General features: G+C 37.3%; 1 protein-coding gene across 4 annotated transcripts in view; it reads left to right on the forward strand.

Moving 5' to 3' along the window:
* GNAS (GNAS complex locus) overlaps window positions 1-21,364 on the forward strand; it is a 158,497-nt gene that overhangs the window by 90,960 nt on the left and 46,173 nt on the right. For all 4 annotated transcript variants that reach the window (XM_055721949.1, XM_055721950.1, XM_055721952.1 and 1 more), the window contains exons 3-4: window positions 10,616-10,670; window positions 10,755-10,874. In XM_055721949.1, the coding sequence (XP_055577924.1) occupies window positions 10,616-10,670; window positions 10,755-10,874 (175 nt within the window). The remainder of the gene's footprint in view (window positions 1-10,615; window positions 10,671-10,754; window positions 10,875-21,364) is intronic.

Genomic DNA, 21,364 nt, shown 5'->3' on the forward strand with positions numbered 1-21,364 from the left:
TTCTATTGAAATCTGGATTTTAATAAAGTATATAATGGAAATCACCATTTAGATATGACAGAACACTGTGAAGAATGACTGTGAACTTGAACTTCCCTAAAGCTAAGTTCAGTAGGGGCTGTTCTAATTTCTGCTAATAATGTTGAGTTTGTAAGCATTTAGGAAATTCTTTAAGGCTTATAACTGAAGTTGCACGTACCTGACAGCTCTTCATTCTTGGAGATAACTGGAAATCCTTGATTCAGACTTAATGTTAAAAATTGCAGATTTACAGCTGTAAAGAAAATACTTGATTCAGCGAAAAGCAGTCTATCACTGCCATAAGAAACATGTGGTGAACAAGACATTTAACATTAATATCTCACTGAAATCTAAGGTCAGCTTGTAGTGACAGCTACATAGTTTTAAGTGTTCCTTTCCAAATTGCCCCCGCTCCCTCCCCGTTTTTTGGGTGCTGGAAATCTACATTCACTACCTTAACTGCTTTCTTCTAAGACTGTCATCTGAACTTAAGGGCTATCAAGACTAAGTCCTGCAGCATTTAGAAAACGTAAAGGTTTGCGTCACTGAGAATTTAATTGGGTTTTAAAATAATAATTGGGAAATGATGAAATAGGTAGTTATTTTTTGAGTGAAGCAAAAGCAAAATTTTCAGGAAGATGCAATCATTTGCATGCAGGTCATTTCATAGTGAAGGGGAAGTCACCTTTGTTTCATTCTTTGATTAATATTTGGAACTGAATTGTAAATTGAAATTCATAGGTGAGTGAGTACTTCATGGTGGAATGCCTGTTTTGAATTTTCTGTCTGAACTCACAAATGGTTTTTTTAACTGTCAGTTGGTAGCAAACAGCTCTTTGCAGTACCTGTTGTTAACTTACCGATAGACAACTCGGTGACACTTGGTATTTGCCCTGATCAGATGCATCTGCAAGAATGTCTGTGATCAGATAGCTCTTAAATTGGAATCTTTATGAGCACATGTGCATTTAAATATTGTAATAATTTTCCCAGGTGCTATGTTAGCAAACCTTGATTGCACAAAAAAAGTTTTTGAGTAACTAATGTGTATGTCCCCAATAAGCAAAAAAGTAGCAAATCGCAGTTCTTCCTTTAGTGGAATTGGAAAGCTCTGTTACCACATTTGAAGCTCTTTACATATTTTAGTGGCCTTTAGTCAGATTGAGATTGGTAAAGTGGAATGAGAATAAAAGTAGGTAATTCAGACAAAAGTTACAGAGAATGCTTGTAGAAAACATGTTTTGTAGAATATACCTCGTTTCTGGTAGGATGTCACATTGTATGAATTTGATCCTTCCCCTTTTTCTGTTTCTGTTGTGCTGTTTTCCTTCTGACATCTGTGTCTTACAAGCCAACGTGCAGGGTTTTGGATTAAAGTCCTTGGGTTTTGTCACTGTTAGAGGTAAGCACCTTCCAGATCACCTGTCTACAAGATCACCTGGCAGCAGTGTTTCAGATTATAATGGAGATGACATTCACTAAAAAAACCAAAGGATTTTCAGGACTGACCATCTTTGATCTGCCTCATTAGTGTCTTCCCTACCACATTGCATCCTGCTTTGGCTGGTCTGTGTGTGTGTACTTATTTAGCATCCAGTGCTCCAGCCATTTTTGTTTTAGGGCTTCTTTCTATTTAATACTGGCACTTAGCCAGCTATGTACTTTGTTGGTTTTAAGTAGCAGTGAGGTCATTAGCCATTACAGGAGGTATTCCTCTCATTCTTGTACATGAACCCCTGAAGAGCTCTGGGATGTGATCGCCCTCTTTGCAAAGCTTCATACCCAACCCTGGTTGAAGAAATTACTAGAATACAGACGTCTACAAAACGGTGGCAGAGCAAACGATGCTCTTAGGGTGCTCATCAAATCAGTGTGTCAAAGCTTAGAGAAAAGTGCTTTGGAAGTGCCTGAAAACAAAGGTAAGAACAAGACCCCCAGTAAGGCTGCCATTACCTGCTTGTATTTTAAAGCAAAGTCTGTGCAGTACCAAGGATGAAGTGAGGAACATCAGAGCAAATGGCATGGTTGTAACAGCACCTTCTGTTGATCCATGGTGCTGCAGCGTGTGGTCAGTATGTACTCACATGGCAGTATTTTTTTCTGGACATGAAGAGATTGATAGACCCAATCAGGTAACTCAGGAGACCCTAGTAGATTGGATTTGCTGTGAAGGATGGCTGTACAAGCAGACAGCCTGAAACAGCAGAGACTTATGTCCTGAGAGGTGGTGTGTACTGTATTTCAGTGCTATTGCACATTTGGACATAGAAGTTTCAAAAAGATGACGGCTAATGTGCATGTTCCCTTTTTTCCCTGTGTTAATGATGACCACCACATCCAGTGCTTAATTTAACTAAAAAAAAAAAAAAAAAAAGGTCTTTGTGCTTCCTAAGAGCAGTTTGAAATGGTTATCTCAAAAGAGTATATGTTCCTCAGAATTTTATGTACAAGGCAAGATGATTCAGCAAGTTTGACTTGAATACTCCTGTTCCCTCTGGTTCTGAGAGGTGTGCTTCTGTACTGGAACAGAATCACAAAGTGTACTCTGAAGACTCCAGCCTTGTTAATTATTGTATCGAGCATCTAAAGAGAATATTGAATGTTTGAGGATGCCTTTTATTGTAATATGCTTAATTATCTGTACATAGAGCTAGAAAACAAAATTGGTGTGTTATCCTCTGTATGCATGCCTGAAGAACTAGAGGCCAAGTTGCAATTTACAAGTGTGTTTAACTGCACGGTATGAATTAAAGGGCCTTTGTCAACCTCATACATCACAGAGCTCTTTTTGAACACTTCTATTTTCATTCCTTACCTGGACCGTTGCTAGTTAATTAGCTGAGGTAAATGGAGGAGCATAAGGAGAATTATGCTTCTTAATATTGGGTCTGTGATGGTCTCTTTTGTGCCACTTAGGTGTAAACAAGTTAAACTGTTTTTTACGTAGGAATTCGAAAAGTCAAAGGGGAGCCCCAAGGTGGCTTAGAGCCAGAATAGCATCCCTGTGGCACATCCCTGTGGGCAGATGGTGTGCCCAGGGTGCCATGTGCCTGGGCTGTGCCTGCCAGTGCAGCCCTCGGGGCAGAGCCGGGCCGTGTGTCCAGCCGCTCACCCGGCTCCGTGAGCTTCACCCCGAGCCAAGGCTGTCCACAGCCAGGCTTCTGTCAGATAGCCGGGTAGGCAGGGTAACGTTTACACCTGGGGTGTCACAATGAGCAGATAGAACAAATGTAAACTTTGACGTAATTCATAGTAATTTCATGATGGTACTGTTCCCTAAGATAAGAAACAAATCACACCCCGAACCCCTAATGCTCCAGTGTAAATAATGATCAAAAATGAAATAATCTCTGCTCTCACAGAGCTGTGATGCATTTTTTTATCAGTGCTTCAGTAATCTGTATTTCTTACCTTATAACTTAGAGAATGATTCTGTCATTCCATGAATAGAAGGTATCTCTTTGCACTTACACCTCTTATCATATGTTCATTTTATGGCCACATAGTAAGATATGCATGTAACTCATGCAGATAGATACTGTAACATATTAAAACAAGCAATGGTAAAGCAGTTTATAGTGCTTTTCCCAATACTTAAAAGGGAGCTTGTGGAAGCCCTGTATGTATTGTCTATTTTATATTGCTCTGTGCGTGTGTGTGAAAGTGATTATGCTTCAGGGGATTATTGAATTAAGTTCTCCCAAATCACTTAGGTCACAATTAGATCTGTGCAATGCAGTTTTTAACCATGTCTTTAAATTGAAGTATATTCAGTCTGTTGGGCATTTCTTTTTTCCAAAAGGTGTTACTTGTAGAGAAAGTGACTAGCCTATGCTCTCTTCTGACAGGAGATCATTTGTGGTAGCTGGATGGTACAATGTGTTGTTACCCAGAATCTTGGAGACCTAAAACCACGTGTCTTCAAAGTGAAGTAGATATTGGAGGTAACAGGTAGAGTAAGAAGAAGAGCATGGTATTAGGGAGGGGAAACGAAGTTTCTGCATCCGGCAGCAATAGGGGTCTGTTCCTTTCAGTGAGGTGCTTGGTACGTACATGGTTAGTGTTACCAGCGTGGCATTGACTGTGTAGAGTGCTTTAGATTACATTTTGTCAGCTAGCTGTGCCTTTGGGTAACTTAACTCTCTCACCTTGTAAGATGAAGTAATCAAGAACAAAGTATTAATGTGGTTAGAAACTCGCTTTCAATTCTGTGAGTGAGGAGCCCAGTAACTCGTGCGTGCTGTGGAAGGCTGTACAGTTCCTGCCGTGCAGCCGGTGCATGGTGGCTCCTGTCCCATGGTACTGCATGTGCTTGTTCTTCTTGTTCTTAAACAGTACGGAATAGAAAATCTCTTTGAAGTGTGCAGAATTACTGAGGTATATCTCTGTGGTGTGATATAATTGAAGAGTTCGATTTGCAAAAGATATTCAGTGGTTTTTCCTGTCACATTTTAACAGTTTTGTCTGTAAAACTGGTACTTTTGTCACAGGTCTAAGAGGAATTATTTCAGCTTCACTCTGAATAGTTCAGGCACCTCTTTCCCCCCCTGTTTTTCAAGTGCCTCTAACTTGGCCTCTGCCCTGTTTGCCGTTGTAGCTGTTACATTTTGAGATAATTGCCATGTTGCTCTGTTAGAAATAACCCAGGCTGCTAACCCAAATTTATCTTATTGTTGAATTGTAAAGTACCACAGAATTTTTGTAATGTGGATTGGTAGAAAAATCTTAATTGAATTTCCTTGTTTGTGGTCTTCTGTCTGAAGATCTTGACTGCACTGCTCTGTTTTTACGAGGTGGATTGGCAGGTAGTGCTGTTCGCATTTTTGTTAACTTCCATAAAGTGCAGTAAACAAATTTTAATGCAGATTTTATGGAATGTTTATGAAATCCATGAGCACGTTTCACTGCATCAAAGACGCCATATTTAGATGAATAACTATGTTTAAAGCCCATGTGCCTGTGAAGTACATGACTGTCCGTCAAAGAACTGAATTGTGTTTTAAAATGAAACTGATGTATTAACCTTTCATTTGCTTCCAGTGTGTAATTGCGATGGGTTTTTGAAGGTGAGCAGAAAGAGGACAGCCCGTAGCTACTTCCCTGTGTGTTCACATTTGTTGGTAATAACTGAAAGCAAACAGAGATGCACCTGTGTTTAAACACAGCAATGTCATTTTCTCTTATAAAAAGCCAGAGGCAAATTAATTGTTTTGTGAAATTTTTTACTCTCGTTCTTACGCTTGCAAATTGATTCACCTAACTGGCAGTTCTCTGCACAGGGCAAGAGAAGCTTTTCACTAGATAGAGTTGTTATGTCAGCAAGTTCAAGAGAGAGTGAAGTTTGACAGTGCTTCAGAAATAAAAGTAATTTATGCATTACACTGAGCGCTGAAGGGGATAGAAGCCAGGCTGTTTACAACCCGGTGAAGATGACAAAGGTTAATGCTCTGTGTTAACATTATGTGATTACATTTTAAATGGTTATATATACTTGCTAGGCATGTACATTTTGCAATACAAGTTTAAGGAGAGACTCTGCTTTTTTATTAAAATAAAAATATTTTTAATATTTCTAAATATTTAAACAGCATAAAATATATAAAACGGCACCCAGAGAACAACAAAAATTGGCCACATAATTAATAAAGAACATTTTAACACGCTTTAGGGGAATTATTATATAATACAAACCCAGACATTTTAAAATAGTAGGTGTCCTTGTGTCGCATGGTGTACTCTGCCCATGCAGTTACATACCCCTCAGGATTCTGGAAAGGCTCACTTCTGAGATAACGTATACAGACTATTAAATTGCAAATCTTTGTGTGGCATTATTTATTATGCTAATGTTGCACATAGGATATTATGTTAAAAGACAAATTGAGAAAGAAAGTTACATTTTTCAAAAATGAAAGCTAGCATTTATATCTGCAATATGCAAATTATGTTTCAGTATTCTGTATTCACGTTTTAAAAATTCATGTTCCAGAGTACGTTCTTTTTTTAGCCCATGTTCATAATGGGATTAATTGGCAATCATAATTTACCCTCATTAAAAGCCTTTTTCTGATGCATATTATCTGATCAAAGTCTTTTTACTTTCCCTCAAATGATGTATCCCACAGCACTAAATTCACTTCTTCACAGTGTTCTTCATGACACTGTCTAATGTTTGGTTCCTAAAATATTCCTATATTAAAAGTGTGGAGTTTCCAGTATAATCAGGGGATTTGGGAGAGATGTGGGGAAGTTTTCGCCACTAACTTAGATAATTGATATATGTTAAAACAATAGTGCTGTATTACTTTGGCTATCTTGCCTTCTAAAGGAAAAATAAATTTTATTGCTGTTGCTTTGCCCTCTGTGCATTTTGGAAATTTTTTGTAGCTGTCTTGTGAGTTTGTAGGGTTTGGAGAAACAAATCACTTCGTTTCTGTTAATAAAATTTTCTTTTTTTTGCTGGAAAAAAGAATATATTACATTCTAATTTAAAACTAGGTAGTTCTTTGTATTTTTCTCTTCAGTCTTGTCTGAACTCTGTCTGTTGAACAGAACTTTGCAACAAGGTGTGTGGCTTCTTAACTTTCCAGTCGTGATGAAGAAATTCAAACTTACCTGCTTTCAGGAATTTAGATTAATGGCATAGAGGGGTAACAGGATTTCTTACTACTTTTTTCTTTTTTAAAAAAAAAAATAATTTGACATGTTTTGACCATTCATTTCAGCACCAGATTTTTTTAACTTCTGCCTGTGAGATGTTTATACTGGGTGAGCTGAATCCTTGGTCCTCCAAAATGTTCTTTTTAAACTTTAAATAGTTTTTCAAGTAATGGTTATTCATATTATCTGGAAGGTAAACCAGAAATTAACATTAAAATTAAATTAGTTTGGTTTCTTATAATCCGTTTGGTAATTTGTTCATTGCATAGGATTTGATAAAGTCTGAGTAGAAATGTTGCCATTTTAATAGTAAAGCTCAGCCACAGGTGGAGAAGTTCTTTATTAAATACTGATTAGGTTTGTTTTCAAGGAATATTTGATTTTCATGACCTTTTATGTCATTCTGATTTTATGTTATTTGAAATAAAATGTCATCTTTTTTCATAGTGCCTAAAATAGACTTTATTAGTTTTCCTGAAAGCTATGTGCAGCTTTGCTTTGGCCCATTTAAATATTGAAAACAGCAGGATTTGAGATTTTTCTTATAATCCTCAACTAATAGAGTTTAATGCTTTGTTTGGCTTACCCTACACAGCCTAAGCAAAAGTTTTAAACAAGATTAAAAATACGACCTTATTAACCCATGGCATCTAAAGATACAGAACAGGCCTGCAGAGACATCAGTCATTCATTAGCCAGGATAGCATGGTGCCATTCCCAATATGCTCAGTCTGTTCCAGATGAAAACATTTTAGGACCACGGCTTTTTTCTTTTGGAGTTTTGGTGATTGTGCAGCACCCAGAAACAAAAATGAAAAAAGCAAGAATCTGTTTCTAAGCTGAATAGTCAATCTTTGTTGTTGGGGAAAATGAAGTTTAATTACTTTTGGAAATCTGAGGTGCAACCTGTCTGGGATTTCTCTAAAACAATTTTGGCAGATCGAGAGACAGCAGAGGTGGGGCTTGGCTCTTGTTTACTGCATTTCATTAGTCGCTGAACAAAATTAATTTCACCTTTCTTTTTTTGAAGTTAGAATTTGCATGTAAGGTATTGGATGGGTGATTGATGAACACATTGAGTTCCAGAAGGATGAACTATCTCATTGTCATGGAAAATTTATGCTTAGTAAACATTACAAAACACAAAACGACATGATACATTCATTGCTGTGTAATAAGATTCCTTGTTTACTGGGCATGCTATAGGGCCATGGCAACAAAACCAGAAATAGGAACTATGAGTATTCTTGTTGTAAAGATGATGATGGTTATCAAGCAGTTTAATTGCTGGAGTTTTACATCACTCCATATTCATTATCATTCTGCAGTGCTGCTAATAGCCTGAGGATCAGTGAAGAGGTGTAAATGTGAAGGCTGGACCAAACCTATAATAAAACATTATGTTTTATTGTATGGTATGGAAGAGTAACGTAGGTAAATGTGTACTTAGCTGATACTTTGAGGCAGTTAGCTGTAAGTGTTCCAGGGGAGACAGCGTAACTACAGTTTGCTGAAACAACCAAAAACCAAACTAGAATACTTTCTAAACTTCTGTCTTTCTATTGATGTTCCAAAACAAAGCAACATGACTGAATATTATTTCTTTACTTAATCATTTAAATATACTGGTATCTTGTTTAACTTCCAGCATATCCGTTGCCCTTTTGATCTCCATGGGGCAGTAGCTAGATATGTTTCATTAAGTTCGAGACCCAGCTGAAAATCGGAGGCAAAATCAAGCCGGACAAATTGCTTACACTGTCATGGATAAACATTTCCTGCTTTCATACCATTATTTGCATTTTTTTAAATAAAGGAACATAATTTTTTAAAAACGGACAAAAGTGGCAGATGTTTTTGAAAGCGTATCTGCAGTAACTGAAAAATAAGAGTCTTTGTACACCTCCCTAAGTCTGGGTTTGCAGCATGGAGAGTTTCTTGAGACCTGCGGCAATAGAAAGCATTGAAGATGGGAAGGAAGAGGGTGAAAAGGCCTCAGTTTTCCCTCTTTTCCTGTCTTAGTTATTTTCCTTAGTTCAGTGCTTTTGGCCTGCCTTGTCTGACTGCCTTGTTCCCATCAGCAATGCCAGATCCTTGAAGTAAAAAAAGTGGTAGTCTTCAGGAATAAGGTGGTCTGTAGGTAGATTAAGAAGTCTAGGGGAAACAAGAATTTACATCTGATTATTGATCATTTCATTTTCTTTCTGCATCAAGCTTCACTGACCTTCCTTGCCTTCCCCAAAGTTTTGAGAATATATGCAGTGGTCAGTGATGAGGAGCTGATCTTGAGGGATAATCGTATTTCTGTTTGGTAGAGTTCTGCTGCTGATTCAGACATGTTCTGTACACAGCTAAGTCATCCTGAGTGAGATGATCTGATACTGCTGTTTGCTTTCCATCTCCAAGAGCAGCACTTGCATTGCAATCATGCTTTCACAACTGTGGGATGTATAGGAAGTTCCTCCATATTTATATCTAAAAGGCAGTGTAACATGCAGCTGGCACAGCGGTGTTTTCCTTGACCCTTTCACTTAACAAAAGTTTCATTAATCTTTCATTTGATAACCAGCATTTTCAGTATTCTTGGACATCTGCGTCTGCCTTGTTATTAAAGCAGTACTTTTTCTGCTGTTCTGCATTCTTGATTGGTGAATGTGCTTTCAGTTTCGTTTTGGTTGGTGGTTGTGAATAGTTATAGAAAGGAAAAAGTGATAAAACCCCATTTGTAATATGAGTACTTAATTACATCAGTAACATTAGGTTTTCAAGCTATAGTTGGCAAGCTGAAAGTGTGAGCACTACCTTTTAAAGGGTAGAAAAGAAAACACATGGTTGGTAATTTAAAATCTCTAGGATACTATGCTGGAAAATGTTAGTTTTCAAAATGAAAAAAACTCTAAAAATAGTTTGTATAAATATTCAGATAATGAAAACATTCTGTAAAAACAGTTTAATTAAGATTAAAAGGTCATTTAGACAATTTAGCAGGGGGTTTTTTAGTAATTACATGGCTAACTTGGTTTACCTCAAAGTAGTAGTTTTATGCTGTGTATAGCAAGAAATTAATGTAAAAATGTTGTAATACTACATTACAACTAAGTTACAGTTTACAGACTCCAATACTAGTAATACCTTTAGGATGCTAATTCCTGGTTATATCAAATGTTTGTATCATGCAGTTCATTTGATAGCACTATTTAGCATTGAAAGTAACTATTGTCAGATTTGATATAAAACACAATACAGATACAGAGGCAATGGTTCACACTGCAGTTTGCTTGAGCCTGTTATTACACTTTATTTGGCTGCAGTTAATCCCAAATGATAATGCTCATATAGAGCATTCCAAGTGGTTTTCTAGCCTACTCTTCTGCTTGTAGTTAAATGGTAATTTTACATATTTGGATTAGCCCTTTATTATTTATTTTAGATTTTATATACAAACTGTTGGTTTGAATGTCTCTGTCAGGTTGACTTCTCTGCTCTAGCTTTTTCTGCTTTGACATAATTTTTGTTCTTCAATTTTTTTGTACTTTGAGGTTCTTTGATCTCCTTTTACTTGTTTCTACTTTTAATAACTTACCCATTTTTTTCTCTGTCTCCAGTTTATGCTTTTCTAAATAATTGCATGTATGTCTAGTATTTTGCATTCAAATGAATCAAAATCTGTTTGATTTTGCAGAATGTCTTAGTCCCAGTCTAAGACTGCAGTAAGTTTTTATTTAAGCATAATTAGATACTGAGTTTTGGATACAAATAGATGTTTACTGTTTAAGCAGAAAAGTTGTATTTAATCAAGTCTATCTACAAAAGTATTCAGTGACTGAGAGCACTTTAGTCAATAATGACAGTGCAGTTTTGATAGAAAACTTCTCATGTTCTCTTTCCAAAAGGTATGGCTTATAAATTTAATAATGTATTTTTTTTATTACAGGGAGAAGAAAATGAAAATTCAAGATATTAAAAACAATATTAAAGAAGCTATAGAGGTAAACTTATGAGCTATTGTTTCTAATTATTCAAAGCTAGCTATTTAGACACTCTCTACAGTATTTTATTTTTATTTCTTGCAGACAATAGTGACAGCAATGGGCAATTTGGCACCTCCAGTTGAACTAGCCAATCCAGAGAACCAGTTTCGAATCGACTACATCTTAAATTTAGCTAACCAGATAGACTTTGATTTCCCACCGGTAAGTAAATAGTAGAAAATGGTGGCAGCTATGCTTTTTTGCAAATAATTGTATTTCATTGCACTGTAGTAAACATTTACAAAATACAGTGAACTGCTCTTCGGGAATTACTACAGTAGGTATCTTTGGTCAGTGCTAATCAAATAAAGTATATAGCAACACGACTAGAATATTCAAGCTGAGACTTCATGAACACAGAGTCATTTGTCTACATTCTTGTGCTCTGCTGAAATAATCGGCTACAGAGTTAAGATGAACAGTGCTGGCAGTAAAGTTTGGATATTGTTGGGAATTGCCCTGCCCAAAAGGCATGAAGATAAATGCAGCAGTCTGTTGATGATTAGCTGGCATTTAGTGATACTGTATTTTTCTCTTTTGGAAGAATAGTAGTTTTCTTGCTGATTCAGATGTTCTCTGACAGCTGTGTCAGCCAGACTTTTTGCAAAGGCTGCACACGCTATGTCCTTGCCCCAACCCTCCCAGTCCTAGTTAATCATTCAAAATGCCAGCAGTCCTAGAGTAAATGCAGAAAGTATAATTATTTTGTTGATGGTATAACTTTGTGCCCGCTCACTGTGATTAATTTCTACTGTGTCTCAACCAGGCTAGTAGCAGAAGCCCATGAAAATACAGTTTGTAAACACTGAACTCTTAAACTCTGAGAAGATATTTTTATTAATTATCTTGAAGTACCTTATACTTGCAGTAATACAAGAGTGTGTTGAAGTTTTTATTCTCTCTCTGTGCACTGTTCCAGAGGACCAAGGGTAGGAATGATGATGATGTATCAAAATCATGAGCCATTTACAACAGAATTTTGTGTCCAGCAGTAGTCAGTCCCAGATGCTTGAAAGGAAAGTGCAAGTGCAAGTAGTAGTAAGATAGTGGGATACTTTGCACCGCAGCAAGGTTTTCGTAACCCTGCTTCGTAAACATTATTGAACAACTTAGCCTGTGAAACCAATGACAGTTACCTTTTGCAACTGTGGCTACTTCTGGGAATTTCTCTGCTTTGGTCAGCCTTTATTAAAAGAAAAAAAACACCCAAACAAAAATGTATACTTAATGTACAAGGCAGGAGTCATGTGCTGTTAGCCATTAATTGGAAATCCTGGCATTGTAATCTTCAAATCCAGTAATTTTCAAAGTTCAGCAGACACAGACGAGTTGTTGGAGGGGGAGGTGCATGATTCTTCTCTAGCACTTAAAATGTAGTATTAGTCATTTTATCTTAAAGAATCTTAAATAAATGAGAGATTTGGAGATTTCTTTTTAACGTGACACCTCTTTAATTTTGACTCTTGTCAGTGTTATTCATAGGAGTATTTGGTCCCTTCATGGATGTTCTCCCCTGCTGGGGGGATAGGAAACTTTGTGCATTGAAGATAGTTTTGTAAGAATATTTGTGAGAAAAGACAGTGGCTACTTACTCCACCCTGTGTGCCTCTGAGCTGGCTGCATGCCCGCAGCTCTCCTCCTGCCCACTGTTTTGTGATAGTTCAGGTTGTGGTCTGTAGCAATGCTGTCAAGTTCCTGTGACCTACCTCATACTGAAATACTTGATTTTCCTTGTCTCTTCTATCTCAGAGGGTTTTATTTCTTCCATTCCATTGGAATGCAATGATTTTTTTAAAATATTTTTTTTCTTTCCCCTGAAAGCAAGATGTAGTGGTAAGTGAATAAGCCAAGTGTATATGTATTACATTAACTGTTGGGATTTTTTTAAATATGAAAATTAATATTCAATATGTATTATCTCTGGTAGGATACATGGCACTTGATGTCTAAAGCAATAGAAATATACTTCCCAGGTCCATAACTAATTTCAAGTTCAGTAAAGAGTCTTTGATGTGTTGAATGACCCAACTTCAGGAATAACAGTGCGCTAACAGAACTAGTTTTTCTTCTCTGAGCAAAGGTATCGTCTTAAATTTTTAAGTCCTGAGTCTACAGAGGTTTAGGCATGTGCATAACTTTTGAGTAATGGTTAGCTTCATTGGCATGATTAACTCTTTTCATATGTAAATGTTTGTAGGGTTGAGGTTTTAGACTGGGTATACATTAGCCACTAATTTTGAAGGCGTATTGTTGGCTTCCTCTGCCCTTGGTGATTATATAAGCTAACACGTATTCTGAGTTTGTCTGAATGTAGGTTATAGTCCTTTGGTACCTGAAAAACTGAACCCGCGTTTTAATTGCATATTTTAAATCAAGTTAAGGTCTAGAATGTCCCTAGATTCCAATTCTCAGTGCAGTAGTATCAGAAATAAACGATCCTTGGGTATCTCCATAAAAATAATTTTGACTTTGTTGTAGATTAATTAAAAGTACCTTGAAGAAAAAATAACTTTCCGTAAGTGGAAAGGAGAGCCTTATGCTAGCTATGCTTTATATCTAAGGAAATCCTGATTATCTGCTTTTCCCTCCAGTACTGTGGTGGAAGAATTTCATAAATTTGCAGCTGAATGTTTTCTTGCATAGCATATTAACACAGAAGAAGGGAGGGGAATTTTTAGCAATGTTAGCTGTATGTAATGCTTTCCAGTTTGAGTTGCAGAACTTGCTTTCTGTCTCTTCCATTTTCTTCATGGGGAATTATATTTCAGCTGTTACGAAGGCATCTTACCTCAGTGTAGTATTTGATGCTGCTCTTCTCTGCCATAGGAAGAACATGAAGGTAGGGAGAAAGAGCACTCGTGTACCAAGGTGTACACCAAGCATGTATCATGCTGGTGATTTGAAGTATTGCAATATTTATTAGATGAAATCTGTAGTTCCTGTTGTAGTCCTTTCATTTTGTTTCACCTTACTGTATATGCCATTGGCAAGAACCTAGAACAGTTTCACTCTTACAGCCGGTGGTCCAATTTGTCCTGTCTTCAGTATGTTTTCAACAGTTTCTAAAATGGAAATTACAAAAAGAAACCCAAACCTATGTGACTGAAGTGAATTGATAAAAGTCTAGGAACACAACCACACTGAAAACCTGCAGAGGATGTTAATTAGTTATATTCTAGGCAAAACAACTGAGTACTAAGGTTGTATTTTTATGTGAAGTATTTTCTGCCTTAGCTCGTAGTGGATTTCTGAAATCGCTTGAGGACACAGTATCTCCATGGGTGGTGTTCTGATTTAGTTTTGCAAAATACTTTGCTGCTTTTTGGGGTAGGAATCTATCCTTATTATTGTTAAGATTTGTTGCACAGCCTTTTTTTAGTGCAGAGCAGAGTGGAAATAAGAGAAGTCTAATCAGGTCTGTGTAATCTGTTGCTAACAGCACTGATAAATATTGTGTGTAGTATTATCTGCATCACTGGGAAACATACTCTTGCTAAAATGACAGGACATTAAATTACTAGGTTTTGCAAAAACAGTGTAGCCCTGCTAGTTTGAATGAACTAAGAATATCAGAGAGATCAGGCTTTCCATAGAGAAGTACTGAAAGCAGAACTTTTTTTTTTTCCCAAAACACTACAGTACCAATTTTTTATGTAATATTATCATTTGAGGAGGACCATTATCATTGCCTTTACTCAAGTTGGATTTTTGTCATGCTATTAAATTGTCACAGGCCAGCATGATAGCTTTAAGCAAAGGAGAAAGCTGAAGTAAGAAAGCCTCCAAGTTAATCAGGCTGAACTCATTTGAGAGAGCTGAAGCATTTAATTTTAATAATCGAGCTGAATGGGAATGCACATTAGTTAAAGGCTTAGAAATGAGGTAGTGACCTATGTGTTGATGTATTGGTACAGATCTGAAGGCATACATGTAATTACTGCTGTTGGGCTTGTGCTTTAAGATTATATCATGATAAATATACATTTGTTTTTTAAAAAATATGTTAAGTGATTTAGAAATTATAAAATGAGCTATGCTCATCGCTGAGGCACTCTGGTAGAGACAAGACTAGTTGGTTTGCTTGAGCAGTACATTTGAGAGCTTGTCTGCGTTTCTGCTAGAACTGCTTTTTTAGTTATCTCACAGTAGCTAAACTTTGTAGGAATAAATTTTCCGTGTGACCAGATTAATACATGCTTTATAGGATCAATGTGGTATATAAGAACAAAAGCCTCACAAATCAAAATTTCAGGCTGTTTTTACTACTATTCCGTCAGTTAAAATGGAAAATAAAAGCAAATGGTGCTCGTAGTTGAGGCTTCTAAATGGCATTTCTGTAACTATTGTACTTTGATGCATTTAGCTCAACGCAGTTGTATGTGTACATCTTCAGTGTCAAAAATCAACCTTATGAGTATTTTCAGTAATTCTAACTAGGTGTGTATCTGTTTGAAATTTAGGGTGGTGTTGGGTTGGCTGGGTTATAGAAGTGGTACTTTTGTTGCTGTTCTGCGTACCAGACAGTGGTTAGGACATTTTCTTCATCCCTAGTACCAACGAGAATAGTGACCTTTTTCTCAGCCCTTTCTTTTTGCTCTTACTTTTAGAAGAGGAAAGGAAATCCTCTCATTCTAAGAACATTTCTCTTTCCGTGATCAACCAGTTTGAACCAAGCTGCCAAATAAAACCTATTTATTTTGGGTCACAGTCCCTTTATAATTCTCTGGTTTTAATGCTATCCAAAATAGCAGAACAGTATTTACAACTGTCTATTTTTAATTGATCTGGATTCAACTGAGGAAGATGTCTCTTGAAAATACCATAGTAACTTCAGAAAAATGGTATTCAAAAAGTAGTAGAATCAGAATATTAGCTATTGAAATGCAAAACAGCCGGGGAATCACTGCAGCCTATGGCTCTCTAGATTGGGGAAAATACGTGTTTAGAAGAGGTGATACAATTTTTAGGGTGCTGGTGAAATTGTTTGCAGTTTTTTTGGTCCCAGTTTATTTTTTTATTACACTGCTCCATTGTAGTTATTTTGAATCTCCCACTACCAGTGCTGCTGAATAGTTTTATTATGGTTTTTGAGTGGTGTCCTTGAGGCTGAGCTTTACCACATGCTGGCTTCAGCCTCAAAGCTAGCTTAGCATCCCCTCTGCCCACAGCCATCCCTTCCCTCTCCTCCCCACCATGATGTGCCACCCTCACTTGCGCCAGAAAAACCTTCATTGGGTCCCCAGCGTAAATCAAACCATTGAACCGATCCAGATTAAAAATAACCTTGGTAACCCTTACTCCTCTCTTCTATTTTGGGGAGGTTATTTTTAACAGGGATCAGTTTTGAGGGCTGGTTTACAACATGGCCTGAAGGCAGTGTGGTACAAAATAAGGTGGTACAAGTTGTGTAAAACATTAATGTGCAGCAGGGTCAGAGGTGGGGATAGGAGTCCTTACAATTGTTTTGACCCCAAAATCTTCAAGAAAGAAAGAAGATTATATAGTCTCAGTAAGAAAAGATGTGAACTGGGATTTCTTCACTGCTGAAAGTGTTCCTTAATTATGTAAGCAACAGAACAAAATTACCCGTCCCTCTAGATAATCACCCTGAGGTGTATAATGATAGATATAGTATTATTATTCCTGTCTAAATACATCATGGAAGAAGAGAGCGGTTCTGGTTTGACAGTGTCACTAGCTTTATAATGTAAAGACAAACATATTCCCTTTAATGGAGGATGTTTCCCATGAGGCTGTCTCAAATATCACAGATTTTGGGGTGCACAAATAGGCAAAACATTTTCTGTGTTGGGTATGCCCGTGGGAAGCTGGGAAAGGTGGGAGACAGAGCCTGGTTTCTTGGGTGTCTGGGTAATGCTGTGTGCAATTTGGGTAGCTATCACAGCGAGAAAACAGGAGGCTCTTGCTTTTTCTTGTCCAGACTCTATAATTTTGAGCAATTCACCTCAATATCCTATATACTTTTTTTTAATGCCCTATAGATCTTGTTATCTGTAAAACAGTGGTAAAATGTGTATCTTCCAGATGCATCTTGAGGCGCAGAACTGGTAGAAAGTGGGGATATGTGAAGTATTTTTAACTCAAGAATTTAGTGTTGTTAATGAAAAGGTATGGGGAGTATTACAGACCATATCAGCAGAGTGATGTGGTACTAGATCCTCTGAAGTAATCTCTACTCTTTACTTTTTTTTTTTTTTTTAAATCTCCATTATCTTATCTACACAGAGCAGCTCCTTCTAAATAGACTTCTGTATAATCCAATTGAGTTTACCTGATCAGAGTTTAACAAGACTTGAAGCTGGTTTTCCTATACTTTAATAGCAGAAATAAATTCTTGAATACAGATTAGTTAAAGAGTTCTTTTGAAGCCTTCTTTTAGTATAGGACTCTGAGGTACACAGCCGCTTGACTTAATTTCTCTTTCTCATAGCTAAAACGTGTAACTAGTAATGATTTGCAAATAAATCTCTGGGTTTCATCCACGTGGATAGATGCCTGGTATGAATGTTTTATTCTTATGAATGAATAGCAATATCTACCAAATTCTGACATTGCTAACCTATTTACTGGAAGCATTTATTATTTTTTTTTTTTAATTCCAACTTCAGTCTGCAGTACCCCAAGTTTTAGTTAGGCTGTCGACTAGCCCATTGCATCATACTAAGAAATATTATGTTGACACAAAGCTTTTTTTATGAAAAATTGAGATGAAAATACATTGAGTGTAAAGTATCTGACTTCCTTGGTGACTAGACGTTATTTTAATAAGTCAAAGCAAATACTATCGCACAACTTTGTTTTCAGGTTCCCAGGAAATTCCTGGTGGCCATCTTTTTTGACAGCAGTTGTCATAGCAATTGTTACCTCGAATGGCACGTTTTCAGATACGCAGGAATTCCCCAGTGATCCCACATGGCTGCTGCAGCCGTGCTGGGAGCAGCTGCCTGCTGTACATGTTGGAGAGGCTCTAGAGCTCTGGGATGTGAGCGCTGTGACTCAGGGGTGTCTGTTAGCACCTGGGGGGAGAAGCTGGTGCAAACCGCTTTCAATACCATGGATTTTACAGATCCTGTTTCTTTTGGTCCACAAAAAGAAAGTATTTGGGATTTCTGTAGGAGCATACATAATTTATGCAAAACTTCTTTTATTTACAGAGGAGAACTTGATTTGTCCTACCTTCTAGTAATACAGATTTTATTGCCAGTAACAGCAGTTTCTAACTGCAGTGGAACTGGGGGTGCTATTCTTATGCTTCGGTTTGTTACATGCAATGAAATAAAACACGTTCTGTGTATGAAGTGAAGGTATTTTTGGCTAGAAAATTAAAGGAATGTGCCCTCTGAATTCTGCAGTGCTTTCACTGAGGTGTTCACCTAGTTCGGTTGAAATCCCATGAAGTATTTCCTTAAATTGGAGCGTCTACAATCCAGGACCTTTGACAGTGGGCATTATCTGTACGTCTTTTCTGTAGTGCCGTTGTTTTTTTGTACTACAAAAATACCACCCTATTTTTTGCTTTATTATTAATTTATTTGATTAGCACTTGAAGTAAATGCTAATGCTTTATTCTGCACTTGTATTTCTATCTGGTACATTCCCACCATACCATATTTATAGGTTCATAAGTTCTCCTTCGGAAATTCATTTGAAGAAATCGTGACTTAATTTTTCTTGATACATCTTCTTTGTTTTTCTCAGAGCAGTCTTAAAGAACAAGAACAGATTAATTCAATTTATGTTGAAATGGAAGAGCTGTCAGCTGAATTAAACAGGAAATAGGCATAAATTCAATATAGAAATTCTCAAACATTTTCTGGTTTTAATCACAGTAAGAGGGTATCACAAAATACTGGTGTATGCATAGATGAAATAAAATTATACCTGTGAGCCTGCCTGATATCGCGATGGCTTGAGAAGAGTTTCTGTGAGAGGCTATGTGAAGACTAAGCAACAGGTAAATGTACTAACTGCCCTGTGGACATGGGGTTTGAGTGTGCAACAAAAAGTGCCGCTGGGCATAAAAATTCTGTAACGTGCAAAGTCTCGAAAATGTGACAGTAAACATGTTTCTAAGAAAATAATTACTTTGGTGTTTAATTTACATTGTGTCAGGTGAGTAAAGGATGAACTTGGATGAGTGTGGAAGTAACTGAAAATAAAGAAAGTGAAAACCACTGTGATCTATACTACATTTTGATTCTGTGGAATATTCTTTGCCCTTTTTACATGTCACCCTCAGTGCTAAATTTAAAGTTGTGTTTTATTATTCCAGTACCAAATACAGTATATTGTAGTGTGGCTAAGATGTACAAAGTTACCTTTTTACAGCAGGGAGACTTAGATGGAACAGGGCGACAGGGAGTATACCGTTGTTTTTTAAATTCCATCATAACTTCGTAACTATGTCAGTTCCCAAATCTTGAGAGAGATCCACAAGCACAGGCCTTTTCCCTTGTCAAACTCGAATGGAAGTTGGCAAGAGCTCATGTGGGAATGAAGGTGTGTGGATGAACAGGTATTTGCTTGTGTGTTTGCTGCGCGTGTGACTCTGACTTCTGATCCTGCCTCAGATCTGTTGTGCCCACGGCTGGCTGGAGCCGTGACGGGTATCATGTTTGCTAAATGCAAGTGTCTCTTGTAGTGGAGTCCTGCTGTTCAGAGAACCAGCAGGTTGTCTGGGTTTTCAGCTTGCCTTTGGAGAGTACATGACATTTCTTCAGTGTTCGGTAAAATTCAGAATTTCTTAAGCTCCCAGGAGATTGGGGTAGCTTTTTACTCTAAAAAATAGAGTCCCAGCAAATAAACAGAACTTTTAATTGATCTGTTGTAGTTGTAGGTGAGCTGATTTCTTCATGTAGACTGTGTTGCGAGTTTATGAATACTTTTATGAATACAGATTCTGTTTCTCCAGAAAGATGGTAAGATGATTGGTGATCTGTCTTTGGGATTTGCCTGACTTTAGAATGAGGAGGAACTATTGTATCTTTTAACCTTTTTTGTTGGTAGAAGTTTCTGGCAAAAACAGGCTTTTTGTTTCCAACCTGAGAGGGGGCAGCAAAGTTGCAGTGTGGGTGCAACCCGTTATTTGAAATGGAGTTTGTTCTTAGCACTGCATAAGGTATAAGGTAATTTGATATGGCTGTTTATTCTTTATTCATTACACAAAAAGCAACTAAATGATGTAGTATGAAAGACATTTCCAAACCCTAATTTAAGGCTGAAAGGAAATTTCTCAAGAGTTTTATTAAATCTTCCTTCTTAGCCTGAGCTCTACAAAAATAGCTGATGGTTGAGACGCCTCTATAGCTGCTCTCTGCTGCCCCGAGAGAGAGCTGGAATTGTATAGAAGACATCTTGGTGAGCCTTTTGTGCTATCAGCAAGTTTAATCCATTAATGAATGGCCTTCTTTCTGTGTATGAGTATTCTCCGAAGAAGCAGAACAACATTGATTACTCGGTTTAAAATTGCGGAAGAATCTTTATGAAAGGGGGAGTAGGGTCCACATCTGCCAACTTCCATCTTGGTGCTCTCACCAAAAGTGAGTTTGTCCTCCCTAATGAGCATGATGTGCTTGAAATAGGAGTTGTGTGAAAGATTTAAATCTGGGCAGTGTGCTAGTATCAAGAGATTGAGTTTCTGTGGCAATTAAACCTCTTGTGAAAGTAGAAATAAAAGAGAAATAGTGTGATGTTACGCTAGTGAGGTCTTTTAACCAAAGGCATTTTGTAGCTTATGGGTATGGAATTGTGTGTTGGCACATTTCTCAAATACTGTGGTGTGTGTTTTGAAACTCTTAACAAAGGGGAAAAATGAAAATTCAAACTTCACAGGAGTTTCTTAAATTTCCCATTGTCCGTTCCTTGCAGCCACATCCAGTTTAATTTGTGCTACTAGAAATGTGAAGATACTGTAAGCAATAATGGTAAAAAATATTTCAGGATCATTCTTTTCTGAGCATGAAAAACTATTGATGATGAGACGGAATCCTTACTGAAAATATTTCTGACTCAGTTATGGGAAGTGCTGAGTACTCTGGCCTCTCCCAAAGAGTTTTGTATTCAGCTCTGGACATGTGCCAGTAACTGGAGAATATCTTCAACTATTTGTAGGTATGTGTTTCCTTTGTGATATCATCGGCATATTTTCCCTAAAATAGCAAGCAATAATTAACACTTGTTCACACCATTAGGAATGCAGATGTTTCCCTATTCAAGTAAGTGGCTTATTAAACTGTCTGATTTGACAAATTTAACACATTCTAGTATGCCTGCCCAAACACGGGGGAATGACAAGGTGCCATCAGTTTCCTTCTTTGAGCAGCCTTACAGTCAATAGTAATCATTTGATTTCAGACATGAGCAATGAAAATTAAATCAGTTTGTCATGTATTTACCTATCCTGGAAGGAGAAAATCAACTTGTGCAGTTTGTCTTGGAATGCACCATGCTGCCCTGCCGTCCTGTGACCTTGTCTTGTTCTAATGCAGTTTGTTAGTGGAATGCAGCAGAACTGCCTGACTGTCATGAAAGTAAAGTTCATGTGCACCCAGCTTGCAGAGTAGGTTTGTAAAGGGCTTTGAAACCAATGGTCAGTGTTATTTTCAAAAGCTGAGCCCGCTGGGAAGCAAATG

The sequence above is a fragment of the Falco cherrug genome, chromosome 10 (assembly GCF_023634085.1).
Source record: "Falco cherrug isolate bFalChe1 chromosome 10, bFalChe1.pri, whole genome shotgun sequence".
NCBI lineage: Eukaryota > Metazoa > Chordata > Aves > Falconiformes > Falconidae > Falco > Falco cherrug.